General features: G+C 38.3%; 1 protein-coding gene across 4 annotated transcripts in view; it reads left to right on the top strand.

Moving 5' to 3' along the window:
- ACTR2 (actin related protein 2) overlaps nt 1-19,101 on the top strand; it is a 66,337-nt gene extending 47,236 nt beyond the window's left edge. For all 4 annotated transcript variants that reach the window (XM_043981779.1, XM_043981778.1, XM_043981781.1 and 1 more), the window contains 4 exons: nt 3,422-3,571; nt 6,954-7,099; nt 9,736-9,868; nt 16,025-19,101. In XM_043981779.1, coding sequence (XP_043837714.1) covers nt 3,422-3,571; nt 6,954-7,099; nt 9,736-9,868; nt 16,025-16,195 — 600 coding nt within the window. In that variant the 3' untranslated portion in view covers nt 16,196-19,101. The remainder of the gene's footprint in view (nt 1-3,421; nt 3,572-6,953; nt 7,100-9,735; nt 9,869-16,024) is intronic.
- Nucleotides 19,102-19,405: the final 304 nt, after the last annotated feature.

The raw sequence follows: 19,405 nt of genomic DNA, 5'->3' as shown, positions 1-19,405 counted from the left end.
CTGAAAGCCAAAAGATGGAGAGGGTCAAATGAGGCCAAAAAGAAAAGAAAAAGGGAATTGTCCCATTTGGCTGCTGTATAAAGTCTGTGCAAAGGGAAGTCCTATGAAATATGACTAAAAAGATAAGTTAACTCCAGATAATGGGAGACATTGAATACTAGACAGTAGATGATGGTAAACCACTAAAGGCTTTTTTCAGTATGAGAGTTTTGTGACCCCAAGTATATGTTAGGACACTGGGCAGCAGTGTCTAGGATCAGATAGGGAGCAGTCAGGGGGACCAGTGGTAAATACATATGGAATCTGGAATCAGGATACCCGTGTTTCTCTCTCCACTATTAATTCTTTGTGACCCAGGGAAAGTCACTTAACCTCAGAACTCCTTTCCTTATCTGTAAAATGGGGGTAATACTTGGACTAATAGTTTTTGTGAGGTTGTATAAATATGACCTAATAGACTCAGAGAAGAGATGATGACAGCTTCAATTAGGTTGACAGAAGTAGGAATGGAAAGCTCAGGATGGGTTGTAAGAGGTTTCAAAGGTAGGGGGTAGCAGCCTGTCATGGGGAGGAAGGCCAAGGAGAGGTGAGTAAGAGGGAAAAGAAAAAATGACAAGTGTGGAAGTTAGGTGAATGTGTAGGTTTTGGAGAAAAGTGATGAATTCCGTTTTGGGTATGTTGACTTTAAGATGTTCTTTAAAAAGAGGGGGGGGGTGTGGAAATTGCTAACAATCAGTTGGACATGTAAAACTAGAACAGGTGGTAAAGGTCTAGATGCAGATTTTGGAAGTTTGCCTGAATAATAGTGATAATTGACATAATAGGGAGGAATGAGATTGCCAAGAAAGAGAGTGTAGAAGAAGTGCTGAAGGCAGTCTTGATGAAAAACCTCACTTTAGTGGTTAGGAGCAGGAAAAGGGCCCTAAGAAGTTAGGGTAGGACAACCAACAGTGCAATAACACCGAAGGGAACGGAGAGTATGGCAGTGGGGAAGGGAGAGAGAAAGAGGACAGTGTCACATGTGGTAGAAAGGGCTGAAGATGGAGAAGAAGCCATTGGAAGTTTTCAGTGACTTTGAAGAGAGAAGTCTCATTTTGGTGATAGAGAGGAAAGAGCTATTGAAGGGGATACACTGAGTGTGTACAACTCATGCCAGAAGTTGAGCTGTAAAAGGGAGGAGAAGAACTGAAAGGTTGAGAAGTGAATACAAGAGTTGAGGGAAGGGCTCTTTGGGGAGGTGGTGGTCACTTTTTAGTTAGGAGAAATTTAGGCAACTTTGTAAGCAAAGGGCAACAATGGGAACTGGGATGAAGTATGATTAGTGGAAGTGATCCAGAAGAGATGGCAAAGATTGATTGAAGACATAAGATAAAGGGAAATTTTGCATATAAATACTTTGCTCACTATTAGCATGTACAGAAAATGGCTGAACATAAAGGTTACCAAGTCAGTCTTCCATCTTGATTGTTGGTTTAAGTAGCTATCCCTTAATTTCTGAGCTAGAATTTACTACATCTTGATTAGCCTGATTATGTTTGCTCTTTCCTTCTAATCTTGTTTTGTTTGGGGTTTATTTTTGTTTGTTTTGTTTTGTTTTTTTCCTTTTAATCTTAATGTAATACCACTGACTATTGAATCCCTGTTAAAAGGAATTGTGATACTTGCATTTCCTGTCTCATAGCATTGTGGTAAGGAAAGTTCTTTTTAAACATTAAAACAGTATGCAAGAGGGCGGCTAGGTGGCACAGTGGATAGAGCACCGGCCCTGGATTCAGGAGTACCTGAGTTCAAATCTGGCCTCAGACACTTGATACTTACTAGCTGTGTGACCCTGGCAAGTCACTTAACCCCCATTGCCCCATAAAAAAAAAACAAAACAGGGGCAGCTAGATGGTGCAGTAGATAGAGCACTGGCCCTGGAGTCAGGAGTACCTGAGTTCAAATCCGGCCTCAGACACTTAATACTTAACTAGCTGTGTGACCCTGGGCAAGTCACTTAACCTCAATTGCCCACTAAAAAAAAAATGTTTCATTAAAAAAACTTACTTAGAATTGTTCTAATTTGCACTTCTCCAATCAATACTGAGTTAGAGCATTTTTTCATATGGCTATAGATAGCTTTGATTACTTCATCTGAAAAAACAAAACAAAACAAAACAAATAAACCAAAAAAACAGTATGCAAATGCGAATCAACAGTTCACTCTACTGCCCCATGCTTGCTAGTCATGGTAGTAGGGATCTTTGGAGGATTTTCATGACAAATGGGGTGGTGACACAAAACCTTTCTCCCATATAAACTTTTGTTTAATGTAAGAATATCAAGTAAGAGAAAAAGCCATGTTGTATCATTTTTCATACTTTTAATATTTCAAGGGTGTATAATTTCATTGTCTTGGGGTAATGGGGGGGAGGCAATGAGGGTTAAGGGACTTGTCCAGGGTCACACAGCTAGTAAGTGTCGAGTGTCTGAGGCCAGCTTTGAACTCAAGTCCTCCTGAATCCAGGACCAGTGGTTTATCCACTGTGCCACCTAGCTGCCCCTATCTTGGGGTAATTTTTGCACTCATTAAGATCACAACTCTTCCATGCCTTACAATATAGACCCCTTAATGGGTCTTGGGTGTGGATGAACTGCTGTGTCCAAAAATAAGTATCTGAAGAGCAGCTCTCTAATAATGAAATAAACCCCTTTCATAAATGTAACTTTATATTTCTTTTGAATGCATGTTTTTCAAAGCCATATCCTTGATTGCACTGTTTTCACAGAGTTTCTTCCTTTTTTATTTCATGGAGCAAATTCCATAAGAGAGGTTTCAGTTGAGTGAGAAAGTCAGATCGAAAGGGCTTGAGAAGTGGGTGTGGACATTGAGTATAGACAAAAAAAAGATGAGGGGGAAGGAGTTGCTAGTATTTAATACACCATGTATACATACATGAGGCAGCAGAGCAAAACCACTAGATTGGAATCAGGAGAATCCTGGATTTCAGTTCTGTTACCATGAGTGAGCCACTGAACCTTTTTGTGCTCAACTTTCTTCGTCTGTAAAGGGAGGTCTGTAATGGTATCTCCCTCACTGAGTGATTGTGAGGATCAAATAAAAATATAGATAAAGCACTTTGCAAACCTTAAAACAGTGTGTAAGTGTTAACTCTTTTTTTTTTTTTGGTTGTTTGTTTTTTGTTTTTTTTTTTTTGCAGGGCATTGAGGGTTAAGTGATTTGCCCAGGGTCACACAGCTAGTAAGTGTAAAGTGTGTGAGGTCAGATTTGAACTCAGGTCCTCCTGAATCCAAGGCTGGTGCTCTATCTACTGCACCACCTAGCTGCCCTCAAGTGTTAACTCTTACTGTGCAGAATTTAAGATCTAAAAATAGGGCAAGGCCCATGGGCCATGCTCATCCTCTCTTGTTTTCATATCAGCTTCTTCTGCTTCGAGGATATGCCTTCAACCATTCTGCTGATTTTGAAACAGTTCGCATGATTAAAGAAAAGCTGTGTTATGTGGGGTACAATATTGAACAGGAGCAGAAACTGGCCCTAGAAACAACAGTATTAGTTGAATCTTATACGGTGAGTATACTATCTTATTTTCAGAAATTAAAAGATACAATCACTGTTTTTTCTTCGTGACTGAGTTCCAGTCTGCATTGTTAGAAGAAAACTATACATACATCAATGAGACAGAGCATTTAAAATACTGGAGTGTAATTTCTTTATGGAGACCATTTCCTGCTTCAAACCAAATATTTTTGTTCTTCTGTTTAGAATTATAATCATTGGAAAGGTTGGAGGAAGTTATAGCTAAAATTCCCTTCCATTTATCCTAATAAGATGTTTTTCTTTTCTTAACTTTATTGAGAAAAGAAAAAAGCCCTATTTAACACTAAATATATAATGAGCTTTTTTTTTTTTAGTAAAATCACATTTATTGAGATCCTTCTGCAACTCTTTCCAAAGGTGTGCTTAAAAACATTCCTAATCTTTCACTTGCCTTCATGATTAATATTGGAGGAAAATGGAAGAGAGGTAATTGAACCCTACCAATAAGGGAACTAGAAACAGTGATGATATGGCCATATCAAAGAGACATAGATTTTGAGATGTTGTATATGGCCAAGACCTCCTCATGTTAACTGTTTTCCCCTCAGGTCTCTAGATCTGTTAAAAGCAAACTTTTCTGTTAACTTGAGATATTTGAGGATAAAATGCAGTGGTGTGTAATTTGTACTTTTAGAACTTAACAACTCAGAAATAGACAACGCAGTCAGTTCTACTATAACATAAAATGCATTCCTAAAAATCACTGTGTTCAGGAAAATTGTACAGTAAAAACTACAGTCTTTCTGGGGGACAGAGTTAGGAAGATAATACACTAAACTTTGTCAGTGACACGTAAAAAAAGATAAGGAACCTAATAAATCACTAGCACAGTTTAAAACATTAAATGCTTAAGAAATACATAGATACTACAGTAAATAGTGGCACTGGCTGCCTTGACAAAAGGAGTGTATGTGTATTTGTGCTTAAGGATGAAGCTCTTACTATACCAGAAGATAAACAATAAATATGCCATTTTACCTTGAAAAAGACCTTAAGTTTGCTTGGGGAAATGGGTATCACAAGGATTGCAGCTTGTGAATTATTGTGAATTAGTGTAGTTTTCTGTATTCTGGCAGTTTCTTCCTAATAAAATCAGTTCTAAATAAACTAAGAATTTATTTTATGCTCAAATTTTTCCTCCATTGGAACAAATTTGTGTTTTTAAAACAAGTGTTATAGCAGAACTGAATGTACTTCTTGTTAGATACTGATTAAGATTTGATTATTGTAGCCAACAGATGCAATGGTTTTAGATGAGTTATTTCTGCCATGGGAACTAATTATATAACAGAATCAATTGAGGTGCTAAATATAATTAATATGTTAAAAATTCTAAAGCAACTGCAATTAAATACTGTAATTAATTTTAGGATCTCATGAAGAAATACATTAAATGCCAACATACCAATGTACATATTTGGCTTGTAATTCTGTCTACTGAACAAGTGTAGTAGTAATACAGGAGAGGCAGTTTCCTTTCAGCATTGTTCATTTAAATAATTGTAAACTTCGTATGAACCAAGTATTTGCTTTACAAATTATGTACCCAAAAAATTGATATGATACTTAAAATTTTTTAAGCTTATGTTAAGTGTTTTAAAAGTTTATATCTTAAATGACAACCTTTTTGTTTTTAATGTGATATTCATTTCCATATATATTCCTACCTGGAAAGCTGTCCGCTTTTAGGAAAAAAAGAAGTGCATTGAAAACAACCAACATATCAACTATGTTTAACAGTGTTTGCATTATCTACATAAGCTCTGACTAGCCGATAGTTCTTGAGCTAGACACAAGAGGCTCCCATCTCTGCAAAGAGAGGGAGGAAGTGCATTTTCTCAACTCTTCTGGAAAATTAGAATTTAAAGTTCTTGTTTAAAGCAAAACTTAGGAGTACCATCAGTTAGAAACTGAGGAGGGGGCAGCTAGGTGGCGCAGTGGATAAAGCACCAGCCCTGGATTCAGGAGTATCTGAGTTCAGATCTGGCCTCAGACACTTGACACTTACTAGCTGTGTGACCCTGGGCAAGTCACTTAACCCCCATTGCCCCGAAATATATATATATATATATATATATATATATATATAATGAGTAGGTAAAACAGCATAATATGTTAGAAGTCTTGTAGTCTGAAAGAAAAGAGTGTTCTGCTGCTGATGAACATTTAGCTTAGCCATACCTAGTTATCTAACCTTTGGTAAGTAACAGACCCTTTGCTTCCATTACTACCATGTCTACAGAGTGAAAATCCAACTTTTAACCACAGTTTGTGTATGTTTTCTTTAAATACTTAGAACAGTGCTCTGAGGGTAGATAGATCCATGTACATCTCTATGCAGATAGCCCCAAATCCTTCCCACTCTCTCTGCTGGGTCTTAGGATCATAGTGCTTCAGCTCAACAAGATCTTGGAGATTATCTAGTCCAGTTCCTGTTTTATAGATAAAAACCTGAGACCTAGGGCAGTGAAGTGACTTGCTCAGAATCACACAGGAAGTAAGCATCAGAGGCAGAATTTGAACACAGGTTTGCTCAAACTCCAGAGTCAGTGCTCTTTCCACTGTACCATTTTGTTGGACATCTGCACCTTGAAGTCCCATAAGTATCCAGCTCACCCTATTCAAAATAAGATTAGAATTAATTATCTTCTCTCCCTAAACTCACTCCTTCCTCCAATGTCCACATTTCTGTTGAGGTTACCACTACTGTCTCTTCCTTGCCTTCTGGAGAAATTCACACTCTTTTATTGTCAAAACCTTCACAATCTGGGTTTAGCACCTGTTTCCATATTGACAGTATAACATTCCCCATTGTGTGTGCTACACTCAAGCCAGATTACCCTAGTTATGCCTTTTCACACTTTTCTCCCAAAACTTACCACCTTTTGGACAGCTCAAGCTTCAAGCTCTTTTAAAAGAATTGTTTTGATTTTCCTCCACTTGTTAACGCGCCTTTATTTATTTTTGTATTTGCTTATTGGTGAATATGCCTTATCCCCCAATAGAGTAGAAGCTCTTTGAGGGCAGGAACTGTTTCATTCTTGTGTTTATATCGTCGATGTCTACCACAGTTTCTGACCCAAAAGAGCTTAATGAAAGTTTATTGATTGACCTGCATTTTCTAGATGAGGGAAAAGGCTTAGAGATTTATATGACCTCTCCAGTCCAGTCATTTAGGTATTAAGTGGCAGAACCTATACTTGAAGTTATCTGTTGTTCTTTCTGTTAAAACACACTGCCTCTTTTCTGGTTGTATGCTTTGTAGTAATGGAAAGCCAGTTGTACTTCTGGCCACTATGGTTATGAATTGTTATTAAATATGTATTTTTACCCATTTTTTCTTATATTTTAGCTCCCAGATGGCCGAATTATCAAAGTTGGTGGGGAGAGGTTTGAAGCACCTGAAGCTTTATTTCAGCCTCATTTGATCAATGTGGAAGGAGTGGGTGTTGCTGAATTGCTTTTTAACACAATCCAGGCTGCTGATATTGACACCAGGTAGGATAGGGTGATTCGTGCTTTCATACAGGCTCTTAGAAATGGGCATATTTGTAAGTAGTGGTTGAGCTGTCAATTAATTGACAGGAGTTAGTGTTTTTAAGTACAGGAAAGTAATTTCTGAAGGATGGCAGTGAACTTCAGACGTAAAAATAAACCCATTATAGTGGGTTAAAAACCACTTTTTAAAGCATAGATTAGTTGACCATAATTTAGGGGATATGCTCAGTGAGTCATTTTGGTAAAGTAACTGTGGAGCAGGGGTAATAATGAGTACAAATTAAAACAGAACATTTATTTTAGGCTGGGTCTTGGCAAACAGCAAGCCTAGTAGAAGACTGTCAGATACCCCTCCAATTGACACTTTCTAATTATGGTAGATACTTTTGACAGGGGTATTTTTATCTCGTAGTGGATAGAATAATCTCTGTTAAACCCCATATGGCCCATTTTTGTTCATAGGATCCTAGTAGGGGTGGAAGAGACCTCAGAGGCCATCTCATCCAACCTCTACTTTAAAAAAAAAAAATTCTGAACGTAACACTTACTACACACCAAATGAGTGGAGAAAGCCAGATCTCTCTTATGGAGAGCTTGCTTTTCTTGTTTAGTATAGAATAAATTCAACATGTAACTTTCAAAATTATCCTGCTGCTTATCTGCTTCTTTTTTACCTTTTCTGTGTGTTTTTAAAAATGCTCCTGGGCAGCTAGGTGGCACAGTGGATAAAGCACTGGCCTTGGATTCAGGAGGACCTGAGTTCAAATCCAGCCTCAGACACTTGACACTTAACTAGCTGTGTGACCCTGGGCAAGTCACTTAACCCTCATTGCCCTGCAAAAAACAAAACAAACAAACAAAAAAATGCTCCTGACTCTCTCTCTTTCACTTCCCCCCTCCCCCCACCCTTCTTGTCAACCCTATCCTTAGCTTCCTTCTACCCCTTCTCACACCAACCTATTTAACAAAAAAAGATACTCAAACTGTGTGTAATAAAACATGCACTATTAAGGAAAATACATGCCCACCATGGCCACATCTGAAAAACGTCTTGTTCTGCATTTTGAGCCCATCTGACTCCTCTGTCAGGAGATCCTTGGAAATTTTCAGTCTTTTATTGTATCAATGAAGAAATTGAGGCCCAAGAAGGTTGTGATTTGTCCAGGTTCACACATGGTAGTGTCAGGGAGGATCTGAACCCAGGTCCTCTAACACCAGAGCCAGCGATCTTTCCACCAAACCATGCTCTTTATTGTCTTTTACCTGTGGCTGGTATTTGGGGTTTTATTTTTGTATTTGTAAGCAAGGCATAAATCGAACCATAACTCCTTACCCAAAGGAGTTATACATTTGAGAGAACTATAACTTTGATCACACATACAAAAGCATACCGAAATACTCAATATCCCTGCATATATTTACATACATTTAATCCTTATAGCTCCTGATGCAGAGTAGCCACTCTTACCAGTTGATAGAGTAACATACCACTTACTAGAGTCCATAACATAATGGGGAGGCTTGTTGTCCACTCGCAGCCCCAGTCAGTGTCTCTTAAGGTCTGAGACTAGTGCTGTTTTTCCATGCAATATTAATGGAAAATGGAGGCTTTGCAGGGTTATCTAGGTGAAACCACATTCAAAGCAGCACCAGGAATAATTCAGGTCAAAGCAGCATGCATGATGGCTGCACTGGAAAGAGCATGGATCTGGAGACAGGCAGTCAGCAAGAATTCATCAAGCACTTCCTGTGTTCTAGGCACTGTGCTGGAACCTGGATTTGAATTTTGGTTCTGCTGCTTGTTCATTGGGCAGACTCGCAATGGAAATCCACCTCGTTCACATGGAGGTGGTGGTACCCGGACTCCTGCGAGTAACCCTCCTGACCTACATGTCCCCAGCAAGAGTGGGGCTGGCAATGTGGTCCAAGTCCAGCTGAGGGGGCACTGCCGGAGCACTCTACAGATTCTAAACTGAATGGAGGGAGAGGGGGATGACAGTCACATTACATCCTCTCACCCTCCAGTTAAGCTTGACTGAGCAGTATATTACAGGAGAATGGGCACTGGCTCTGGAGTCAGAAGATCTGGGTTCAAGTTCTGGCTCTTATTGGTGACTGACCTTTGGACAAAGCGCTTCCCTTCAGTTTCGTTATCTGTGAAAGGATGGGATGAGATGATGACCTCTCCAGGCCCTTCCAGCTCTAAACTGTGATTTCTAAATTTACCTAATCTAAATTTACCTGTGTGATCTCAGGCAAGTCTTTTGACCTCAAGGCTTTAGTTTTCAAATCTGTCAAAGGAGGGGATCTGAATGGGTGATTTCTAGCTCAAAGTCCTGTGATACTCTCTCTCCCAGAAAGTACCAGATAAATTAGTTACTGCAGTACTCTTATCCAAAACTATTGCATTTTGACAACATTGAAGAGAGTGCTGAACCGGTGACAAGAAACTTGAGTTGTAGTCTCACTTTCATTTACTTTTCAGTTTCTCACCACTCACTCCATTCAGCCCTCCCCTTTCCCCTCTCCCCTCTCCCCAATCTCTCCCCATCTATAAAATGAGGAGGTTGGAGAAATAGTTGATATGCTCTTGCCTCTTAAACTTCTAAGTCTATAATCTGATTTGTCTTCTCTAGATCTGAATTTTATAAGCACATTGTGCTTTCTGGAGGATCTACTATGTACCCTGGACTGCCATCCCGTTTGGAACGTGAACTTAAACAACTTTACCTAGAACGAGTTTTAAAGGGAGATGTGGAAAAACTTTCGGTAAGTAGCGAGCAACATAGCTGAAGTTGCTATAGTTTGTTTTAGGAAGTAGATTAGTAATCCTGACAACCACTAGAGGGAGCTAGGAGTTCAGTCTTCGCATGCTACAGGCAGAAGAACATCTTAGAGAATGGGATGACTTTTTCCTTGTATCTTTTGACCTAGGAATGACCAGACAAGACCAGGCCTTTCAGGCAGACTTCAGGGATTGGGCTAGAATCACATGGTGATTCTGAGAATGATCATTCCTGATTTTATTATTCATAACCAATTCTCCAGCTGAAATGACTAAATATTTCTTTCTCTGTTCTGCTTCCTCTCTTAATTGAACAATTATTGAGCGCCCACTCTATGTATTAGTAGGGAGGTAGGGGTAGAATAAACAAAATTTTACTGTCCTTAAGACCTTTATTATCTGTTATAAAACAATTTAATGTTAAAAGTTTGTTATATTCATTTCCTCCCCCTCCATTCTGACTACTTGATGATCTCTTTTCCTCATTGATCCTCTCTCCCTGCTCCCATTTAAACTTGCATATCTTAAAACTAACTCAATGTCTTTCCCCCAAAACCCTCTTGATCTACGAATTTCTGAGGCAGCCAGGTGACCCTAGAGCTTGATTGCAGGGCCTGGAATTAAGAATACCAGAGTTCAAATCTGATCTCAGATCCTTACTAACTGTATGACCCTGGGCAAGATATTGTCTCAGTTTCCCTCATCTGTAAAATGGAGATAATAACAGAGCCTACCTTGACAAGTTGTCGTGAGGACCCAATGAGAGAGTATTTGTAAAAGGTGCCTAGTCTGGTGCCTAGCACAAAGTAAGTGTTCTATAAATGTCTGTTTCCTCCCCCATCGCTTTCCCCAATTGATGACATTCTTTTCCTGGTCAACAGGCTTGAGAATCCTGAGTCATTTTTGACTCTTCCCTCTCCCTTCTTCTCTCTTGTCCCCTATACCCAATTAATTGTCAAATCCTGTGAAGTTTCTTTCCATGGAATTGCTCACATCCATTGCTTTCTTATACTTCCCATTGATACCTACTCTTAAGTTAGGCCTTCATTAACTCTTACCCCAAACTATTAGTTAGAATAACTATCACCAGTTTTCTGGCCTCCAGTCTCATCCCCTTAGAATCCATCAAAGTTATCATAACTCCTAGTGACTCTGATCTTATAATTCCACTTCTGAAAACCACCTTTTTTGAAAAACTCCTGAGCCTGACATTTTAGTCTTTCTACAGTCTGATCTGGCATGGCTTTGTAACCTCTATGTAGTTCCCTTCATGTACCGTGTGTTCTAGTCCAACTGAACTACATGATTTCCTCCAGCACTTTCAACATTTGCCTGTAATTTTGTTCTCATTTTTCTTTACTCTCTGTTCTCCTGCCCATCGTGTCTGTTTGTTAGTCCATTTTTCAAGGCTCAATTTCGATACTAGCCAGTCTTCTCTAATTCCCCTTTGATCAGAATTTAACATTTTCTTCTCTACTTTTAAAATATTTTGCTTACCCCTCTTATTTATTCTTATCTATTTTGTACTTTAGTTATTTCTATTTTTTTTTTCTGTTGGATTGTTAGCTGCCTTTGAGAACAAGAAATGTATTTTATTTCTGTATCTTCTTTCAGTGCCTGGGACAGCACCTTACACATATCAGACATTTAGTGTTTAAATGCAGGAAGGGAACAAGCATTCATTAAGCACCTATGATATGTCAGACATTGTGTAAGTGTTTTACAGATGTTATTTCATTTAATCCTCAAAACAACCCTGGGAAGTAAGTGCTACTATTACTTTCCAGTTGAGGAACTAAGAGAACTATAGATGCGAAGTGGCTTAGCCAGAAATCACCCAGCTAGTAAGTGTCTGAGGCTGGATTTGAATTCAGGTCTTCCTGACTTCAGGCCCAACACTCTTCCCATTGTACCACCTAGCTGACATTGGACAGATCATTTTGGGTCTCAGTTCCTTTATCTGTAAAAATTATTTCTTTTCTTTACTTTTTTTTTTTTTTTGGTGAGGCAGTTGGGGTTAAGTGACTTGCCCAGGGTCACACAGCTAGTAAGTGTCAAGTGTCTGAGGCCACATTTGAACTCAGGTCCTTCTGACTCCAGGGCCAGGGCTCTATCCACTGCTCCACCTATCTGCCCCTGTAAAAATTATTTCTAAGGCTCTTTACAGTGTTAAGTAAATGTGCCTGGGTGGTAGTAGGAAATATGTTAAGATCACCAAGCAAGAGTACAGAACAGGGGTTCTTAACCAAGGGTCCATGACCTTGTTTTTGAAATATATTTATAACTGTACTTCAATGTAATTGGCTTTCTATGTAGTCATATGTATTTTATTTTATACATTTAAAAAAATTCTGAGAGGAGGTCTCTAGGTTCATCAGACTTTCAGAGGGGTCCATGACATGAAAAAGATTCAGAATCCCCGATATATAAAGAAAAGATGAGGACACAATCTCAGAATGTGCCTGAACTTACAAGGATAGGGGGACTATGGGAAACCAGAGATGGAATAGTTAAAAGGTAGGAAGAGAGAGCCAGTGGCATCCAGTGTCACTCACTGCATGGAAGCCCAGGAAGCAGAGCATCTAGAAGTAGGAGGTAGACTACTGTGTTAAACATTGCAGAGAGGCTAAAAAGGAGGAGAACTCAGAAAAGACAGTAGCACCTGACCATGAAATCCTTCCTGTGGCAGAGCCTCAGCTACACCATGGAGCACGTTGTTATATATTATTTGTTGTCCAGTTGTTGGAGCATTTTTCTTTCCTCAGCCAGACAGAAGGAAAAAGGACCTTTGAGGCCATCTCTTCCAACACCATTATTTTGCAGGTGAGGAAATCGAGGCCCAGAGAGATTTGCCTGTACATACAGTAAATCACAGAAGCAAACAAATACTACTGATTTATTGACTTGAAAAAAATTAATTGAAGAGACAATTTTAGAAGACTTCTTAGGTTAAACTGTATATTCGAAAAACACAATTTTTTTTTGAAGTAGCCTGGCTTTATATATTAACTATTAGCCTTGAATTAAATGTTAATGCTGGGAATACTTCCATTAAAATGATCACATGTACAAAAAACCTCTGGTAACACCACCAAAGAGTGCATAGTGAGAGCCCTTTAAAAATACCCACTGAAGTGGCACAGTGGATAAAGCACCAGCCTTGGATTCAGGAGGACCTGAGTTCAAATCCAGCCTCAGCCACTTGACACTAGCTGTGTGACCCTGGGCAAGTCACTTAACCCTCATTGCCCCACCCCCCAAAAAAATCCACTGAAAAGGAGACTTGGCAGGTACCTGTCCTTTCTATCACCATTTGTATCCCTGGTTCCACAGGGTAGGAGGGGATGGAGAATGAGCAAGGATGTGCCTGCTGCCTCTCAGGCAGGTCTCCATTGGCTTATCAGGCACATGTCAGTTCTTTGAGTACCTCAGATGATGTTCACTCAGGCCAGGTGGCTTTTTCTCACCTGGGAGAGCTAAGGACTCTTGTTATTTCTTTACTTATCTTGGGTATCCATTCCCAGTTACCCAATTTTGTTCTCTCACTTCATTCCTAGAATCATTCTTTGCAGAGGAAACAAAAAGTAGGAGTTGAGCAGCTGTGCCTTCTCTTCCCTATTGAATATCCTTTCTATCTCTTCTCCCCACCATAACTTTAGAAACCGGTTTTGTTGACTTTAGTTCTTCTCTCTGTCACTTTCAACTCATTCTCATCTTAAGTGCTTTAAGTACTGTTCTTAGTGGATTTCAGTTACCTATCTCTACATGTCTTTTTAGGTTCCCTGTTTAGCCACATTAAGTCTTTTTGGACAACCCCCTTGTCCTTATCCAGGTTTCTCCCCCACCTTTTTATGTCTTTAGAATTTCATTATTGAGACCTTCCTGGACTGACTCTCTATAGAATTTTAAGCCTTTCAATCATATTTCTAAATTCTTGTGAAATCTTTCTCTCCAAATCTAGGATCTGCCTAGCTTTCCTGTCTTCTGTCACACATTTCAAGATTAAATGGCCAGGGGCAGCTAGGTGGCGCAGTGGATAAAGCACTGGCCCTGGATTCAGGAGTACCTGAGTTCAAATCCAGCCTCAGACACTTGACACTTACTAGCTGTGTGACCCTGGGCAAGTCACTTAACCCCCATTGCCCTGCAAAAAGAAACACCAAACAAACAAACAAAAGATTAAATGGTCATTGCCCTCTCCCTAAGGCCTTCATAGAGAGGTGATAGTGGATCTAGTGACAGACTTGGATTCAGGAAAACCTGGATTTGATTCCTTCCTTTGAGGCTTACTAGCTGTGTGTTTTGGCCATGTTATTTAACTTCTGTAAATACCTACCTCACTGATGAAGATCAAATTAGATAATATGGGTAAAGCGTTTTGAAAACCCTAAAGTGTATAAATATTAGCTATAATTGGTTTATACCCTAGAAAACAAGTTTTTCCTTGTGTGTCAGAATTAAGATCCAGAATAAGACTGTTGGTCCTTTCATTTGGAAGGATGAAATTATCATTAAAACATACCAAGAAAGGACTTGCTATTCTGCATTTGGCAGAGCTCCAGTAGCTGTCCACATAATTCGTTCTGTGTCACTACTATGTCATTTCTCTGTGCTAAGCTTGTAGCCTATTTCCTAAACTCCACATATAATTCCTTTTTCTGCCCATTTGTTTTGTAGTATACTCCAAAGACAAAACTACTTCCATTTCTCTATTAATCTTCATCCACATGTTCCTCACTATGTTTTTCTCTTCTGGTTCCTGGATTTCTGTACATGAATAAACTCAGTATGCAGTGCTACTCCCTGTTGTCCCCCACATCTCCTTAATCTACTGGGAGGTGTACACTTACTTAATGAGTGTTACCTGGAACCGGGAGGCTACCTGTTCGAAGATATTTAAAGAAAAATAAAGTCTCAGTGTCCGTCGTTTGAATAATGGCTGAGTAAGCTATTCTATTTTAATATAAAGTAAGCTTATACAGATCAAATATGAAAGAAGTAGAAAATAATTTTAGAGAGGCAGGCCAGCATTCTTAACTTTTTGTTGTTGTCCTGGACCCCTTTGTTATTCTGGTAAAGCCTATTGAGCCTTCTCAAAATAATGTCTTTAAATGCATAAAATACATAGAATTCTAGAGAAATCAGTTACACTGGAATAGCTATCAAAATATCAAACAAACCAAAAACAAGATTAAGAACCTCTGGGCTTGGTGGGATTAGTAAAGGTTTCATTTAGAAGGTAGCGCATGAGTTAAGTTTTGTAGGAAAGGAGTCAGATTCTGAGAGGGGAAGGAAGGTAAGGAAGATGAGCCTTGCCAGGCATAGGGGGACAGCCCAGACAAAGTATGGGAAGAACAACGAGAAAGTCAGTTCAGATGGGAAAGGGAGTAGTATATAATAAAGCTGTAAAGGTAGATGTTGCAGTTATATTCCTTTATCTTCACTACTATGATCAACTTTTGGATTGGCCCAGATCTCTTATTTTTCAGCTTACATTCTGTGAGGGTGAGACAACATAGAAATATCATTGTCATTGTAGCTAACATTTATATGGCCTCTACTGTGTGCCTGCACTCTTTCTACTGTACCACTACCTGCATCCATAGTTTGCTTTTAGTAGCCCATATTTTAATAATTATTTCATTTCACTTCTTTTAAGAACATTTTATTTCAATTTGGTTCTGTAGCAAATGGAGTTTGGATTTTTTAAAAAACAGATAATCTCAGAGGCCAACTAGTCCAACTTAAATGTTTAGAAGAAACTAACAATGGACAAAAACAAATGGTCATCTAGTCTTTGAAGATCCCTAGTGTAGAGGAACCTACTCCTTCCCAAGGCAGCCCACTCTATTGCTTTACATGCAATAGGCATTTGATGGTTGTTTTAATTAAATTGCATTGGATAGATGTTTGATTGAATTTCTTTAATTGTTAGGACCTTCTACCCATTACTTTTCTCATTCCCCTTTGGGACCAAACTGACTGTGCCTGATTCTCTCTCTGCATTCATCTTTTCAAATATCTAAAGACAGCCATTGCTACCCCTTCATATCTTCTCCAGCCTGGCTATCCCTAGTTCATTTAGATGTGGCAGTTCCCTACAATTTACAATATTAATTTTATTTCTCTCTACATTTTAGAAATTTAAGATCCGCATTGAGGATCCACCTCGCCGAAAGCACATGGTATTTCTGGGTGGTGCAGTTCTGGCAGACATCATGAAGGACAAAGACAACTTTTGGATGACCAGACAAGAATACCAGGAAAAGGGTGTTCGTGTGCTGGAGAAACTTGGTGTGACTGTTCGATAAACTCAAAGCTTGTTCCCATCACATCTTTAAAGCTTTCTTTTTTTCTCTTTATTGCCAATCTTTGAACTCATTCAGCTACATGACATGGAAAAGGCCTCTCTGTGCCCTTTGACTTGAAAGGTCAGGTTTTGTTCTGATTTTTCTGGGAAGCTTTGTTAAATGTTGGTTAATGTGACTAAATTTGACTATTTAATTTGACCACTTCCCTACAAACAAAACTGGAGAGCTAAGGGGCCTGTCTGTTGCATTGTTCCTTCTGTGTAGGCATTTGGATAATTCCTGTAGGCTTTTTATTTTCAGTTTACTGCTATAACGCTGCTAGCTTTTGTCTTTAGCACACCAAGTGGTTTGCCTTTCTTAGCATAAGAAAAACTTTTACAGCAGCTTTTATATCCCATTTTGTGGGGGAGTTACTGTTGCACCCTTTGTAGCCTTTCTTCCATAGTGTGGAGCTTTAAGCTGTCACTGCTACTAATATAAATACCTTAAAGCCTTCCATGTTAATGTCTTGGGGAAATATCTGGCTGTGAACTAAAATGTTCTCCCCCCCCCAGTGTTAGTGGGGATATGGGGTTGGGAAATGAGTTGAGAGGTATTGTATTTTGATTTTTGAGCTGTATATCTTTTCTGTGATTATATAGGGTAAACTTTATTTACAGTACTTTTATTTTGTAGGTTTTCTATTTTAATTTTGGTATACATTTCCATATGATACAAAAAGCAAGGGTAAAATAATATCTAACCCATTTCCATATGGTTTAACCCTAGCTTTAAAACAATCAACAACTCCAAACCATCTTCATCCTGGGACTAGTTCCTTAGAATTTCTCAATTGAAAGATGCTTTAGTAATTCCAAGTACAGAGAAAAGCATTACTTAAAAAATGAAATTGTAAAATTGGTAATTTTTTAAAGTGCTTTTGTTTATTTCTGAAGCACTTATATTAAAGTTTTGCAATGGCAGTAACCTGGTGCCAAGTACTGTTCTTAAAAAGTGGAGAGTTCCTGCAACTGACCAGTGCTTATTTAAAATAAAAACAAGCGGATATGGTTGCTGGCAGTAATTAAGAAGAGATACCTCTACTTGTTGGATTAAAAAATAACATTGGGTTATGGGACTTGTTGCCAGTTGATAAATACTCATTCACAAGTCATTTTTGCTTGTCTTGATTTGATACTGGGAAGAGGGCAGGGTGAAATTCAATTGTTTGAAATGTTGTTTACAAAAAAACAAATCAAGATTAAAAATCTCTAACTATTGAAAAAAACTGTAGCTGCTAACTATCATCCATTTTTTTATGCTTGAAAGAAGAGTTGCTGTTTTATGTAAATGCATAGTGGGCTGCTGCCTATGCTCCAGAATCTGTATAAAATTACACAATGGTTCTTAGTATTTATTGGAAATATCAAATAATATGCAGATGAAGTTCTTTCCAAATCTATTGGATAAAGTGATAGGAAATTGTATTACTGAGTTAAAAGTAAGGATTTTGAAGACCCAGAGTCTTATTCCAGAAGCATTCATTCCCTAATGGTGACTACTAGTTAGTAGTCTAAAGAGAAGGGATAAAGAGGACTAGACCTAGGATTACACTGTATGGGGAACTCTTTCTGGTGAGGATTCTCCTTCTACCTGTGGTCTACTTAAGATAGTAAGTTGCCTAGAGCACTGAGAGATTTAGTGACTTCCCCAGAGTCATACATACAGCTAGGATAGTATCAAGCAGGACATGGAAACCCACTCCACCCCCCACCCCCCTTCCCATCTCCTAGCTTTGAGGCTGTATGCCTCACTTCCTCTCATTTCTTTCTTTCTTTTTTTTAAGCTATTTTTTTTCTTTTGGGCTGACTGAAATCAGAAAAATTGGCTTAGTCCTATATTTATGAAAACTAAAGCAAAGCCTTCTGTTTAAATGAAACAAGTACAAAAAAGAGGTTGGTTATGCAGCAGATACTTTGATAATGGTGATTAAATTATGTTTACCCTTAACTTGGAAAAAAGGCAAACTTGCAGGCATGCTGGATGTGCATTTCAGTACCTTCACATATAACAGCAGGTAATAAATTTTAGCAGTATTGATATGAGGTATTTGGGATTCCTGAACTCTTCTAAATGGACTTCATTAGGGTGGGATACTCATATAAATAGGGCACTCTTGAGCACTGGCCATGTCAGAGAATCCACATTTAGGAGAAGTACTGGTTGCTATTTTCAACATTAATGAGAGAACTCTTTTGACCTTCTGACAGTAGTCAATCCTTGGAATAAATTTTTAAAACAAAATGAATATTCTTTTTGAAACACTGTTTCCTTGAATTTTGAATTGAAAAATTTCATCACAATACTTTGAGTTAAAATAATGCTTAATGATTAATCCCTATATACACATCACAAAATCCCATTTTAAAATCTGATTCTTATGAATCAAATGAGTATGCTTAGAAATGTCTTTTTGGGTGTCTCTGTTTAATTGATGTTTTTGTTGTGTCAGATAAAGTTCCCACAGAGAAGTTTCCAACTGTTCCCACAGCTTAAAACGGAATGCTGCTGTGAAAGAGAACTGGTTTTGTCTTCTAAAGACCACAGTCGCTCAAATTTATAATTATGATGCTTTACTTTGATTTTTTAAATTTAGAATTTGCTTATGCCTTTGACAATTAAGGGGTTTCTTAGGGTTACATCCTACTTTTAAACATCTATCTGCTTTAAAACCACACCAAACCTTGGTATTTAGGATGTTAACCCAGTTAAACTAATAATACAAAAAAGCATTATTACAGTTCTGAGCAATGTTAAAATATCTGGAAAGCCATTTGAGAAACTGTCAATGGATATTTCAATAGAGTTTTAAATTTAATTTGATCACAGGCCTTTTTTATTAAAAAAATAAAATCAGATTTTTCAGAGTTTGGTTCTAGTCTTATCTTTTGATAATTGTGTTTGCATTTTGTTTCATTTTCATTCATGTTTTGTTCTGTTTTGCTAGAATGTGATCAACTTGAGGAGGTACAGTGTGTTATGAAAAAGACTAGACTGAGTTTTCCTGTGGCCAACACTTTTACACTTGGCCAAACCAATACTGTTATTTTGGTATATTTACTAGTTTTGTCTTAGAAAATTTTAAGTAAGGTAGACTATGAAGATGATCAAAGTACAGATTATTATTAATTTTGTACAAAACTTAGATAACATGCCTATTTCCGATGTTTA

The sequence above is a fragment of the Dromiciops gliroides genome, chromosome 2, assembly GCF_019393635.1.
Source record: "Dromiciops gliroides isolate mDroGli1 chromosome 2, mDroGli1.pri, whole genome shotgun sequence".
Taxonomy (NCBI): Eukaryota; Metazoa; Chordata; class Mammalia; order Microbiotheria; family Microbiotheriidae; genus Dromiciops; species Dromiciops gliroides.
Note: the sequence above shows the minus strand (reverse complement) of the source record. Positions and strands in the feature narration are given on the sequence as shown.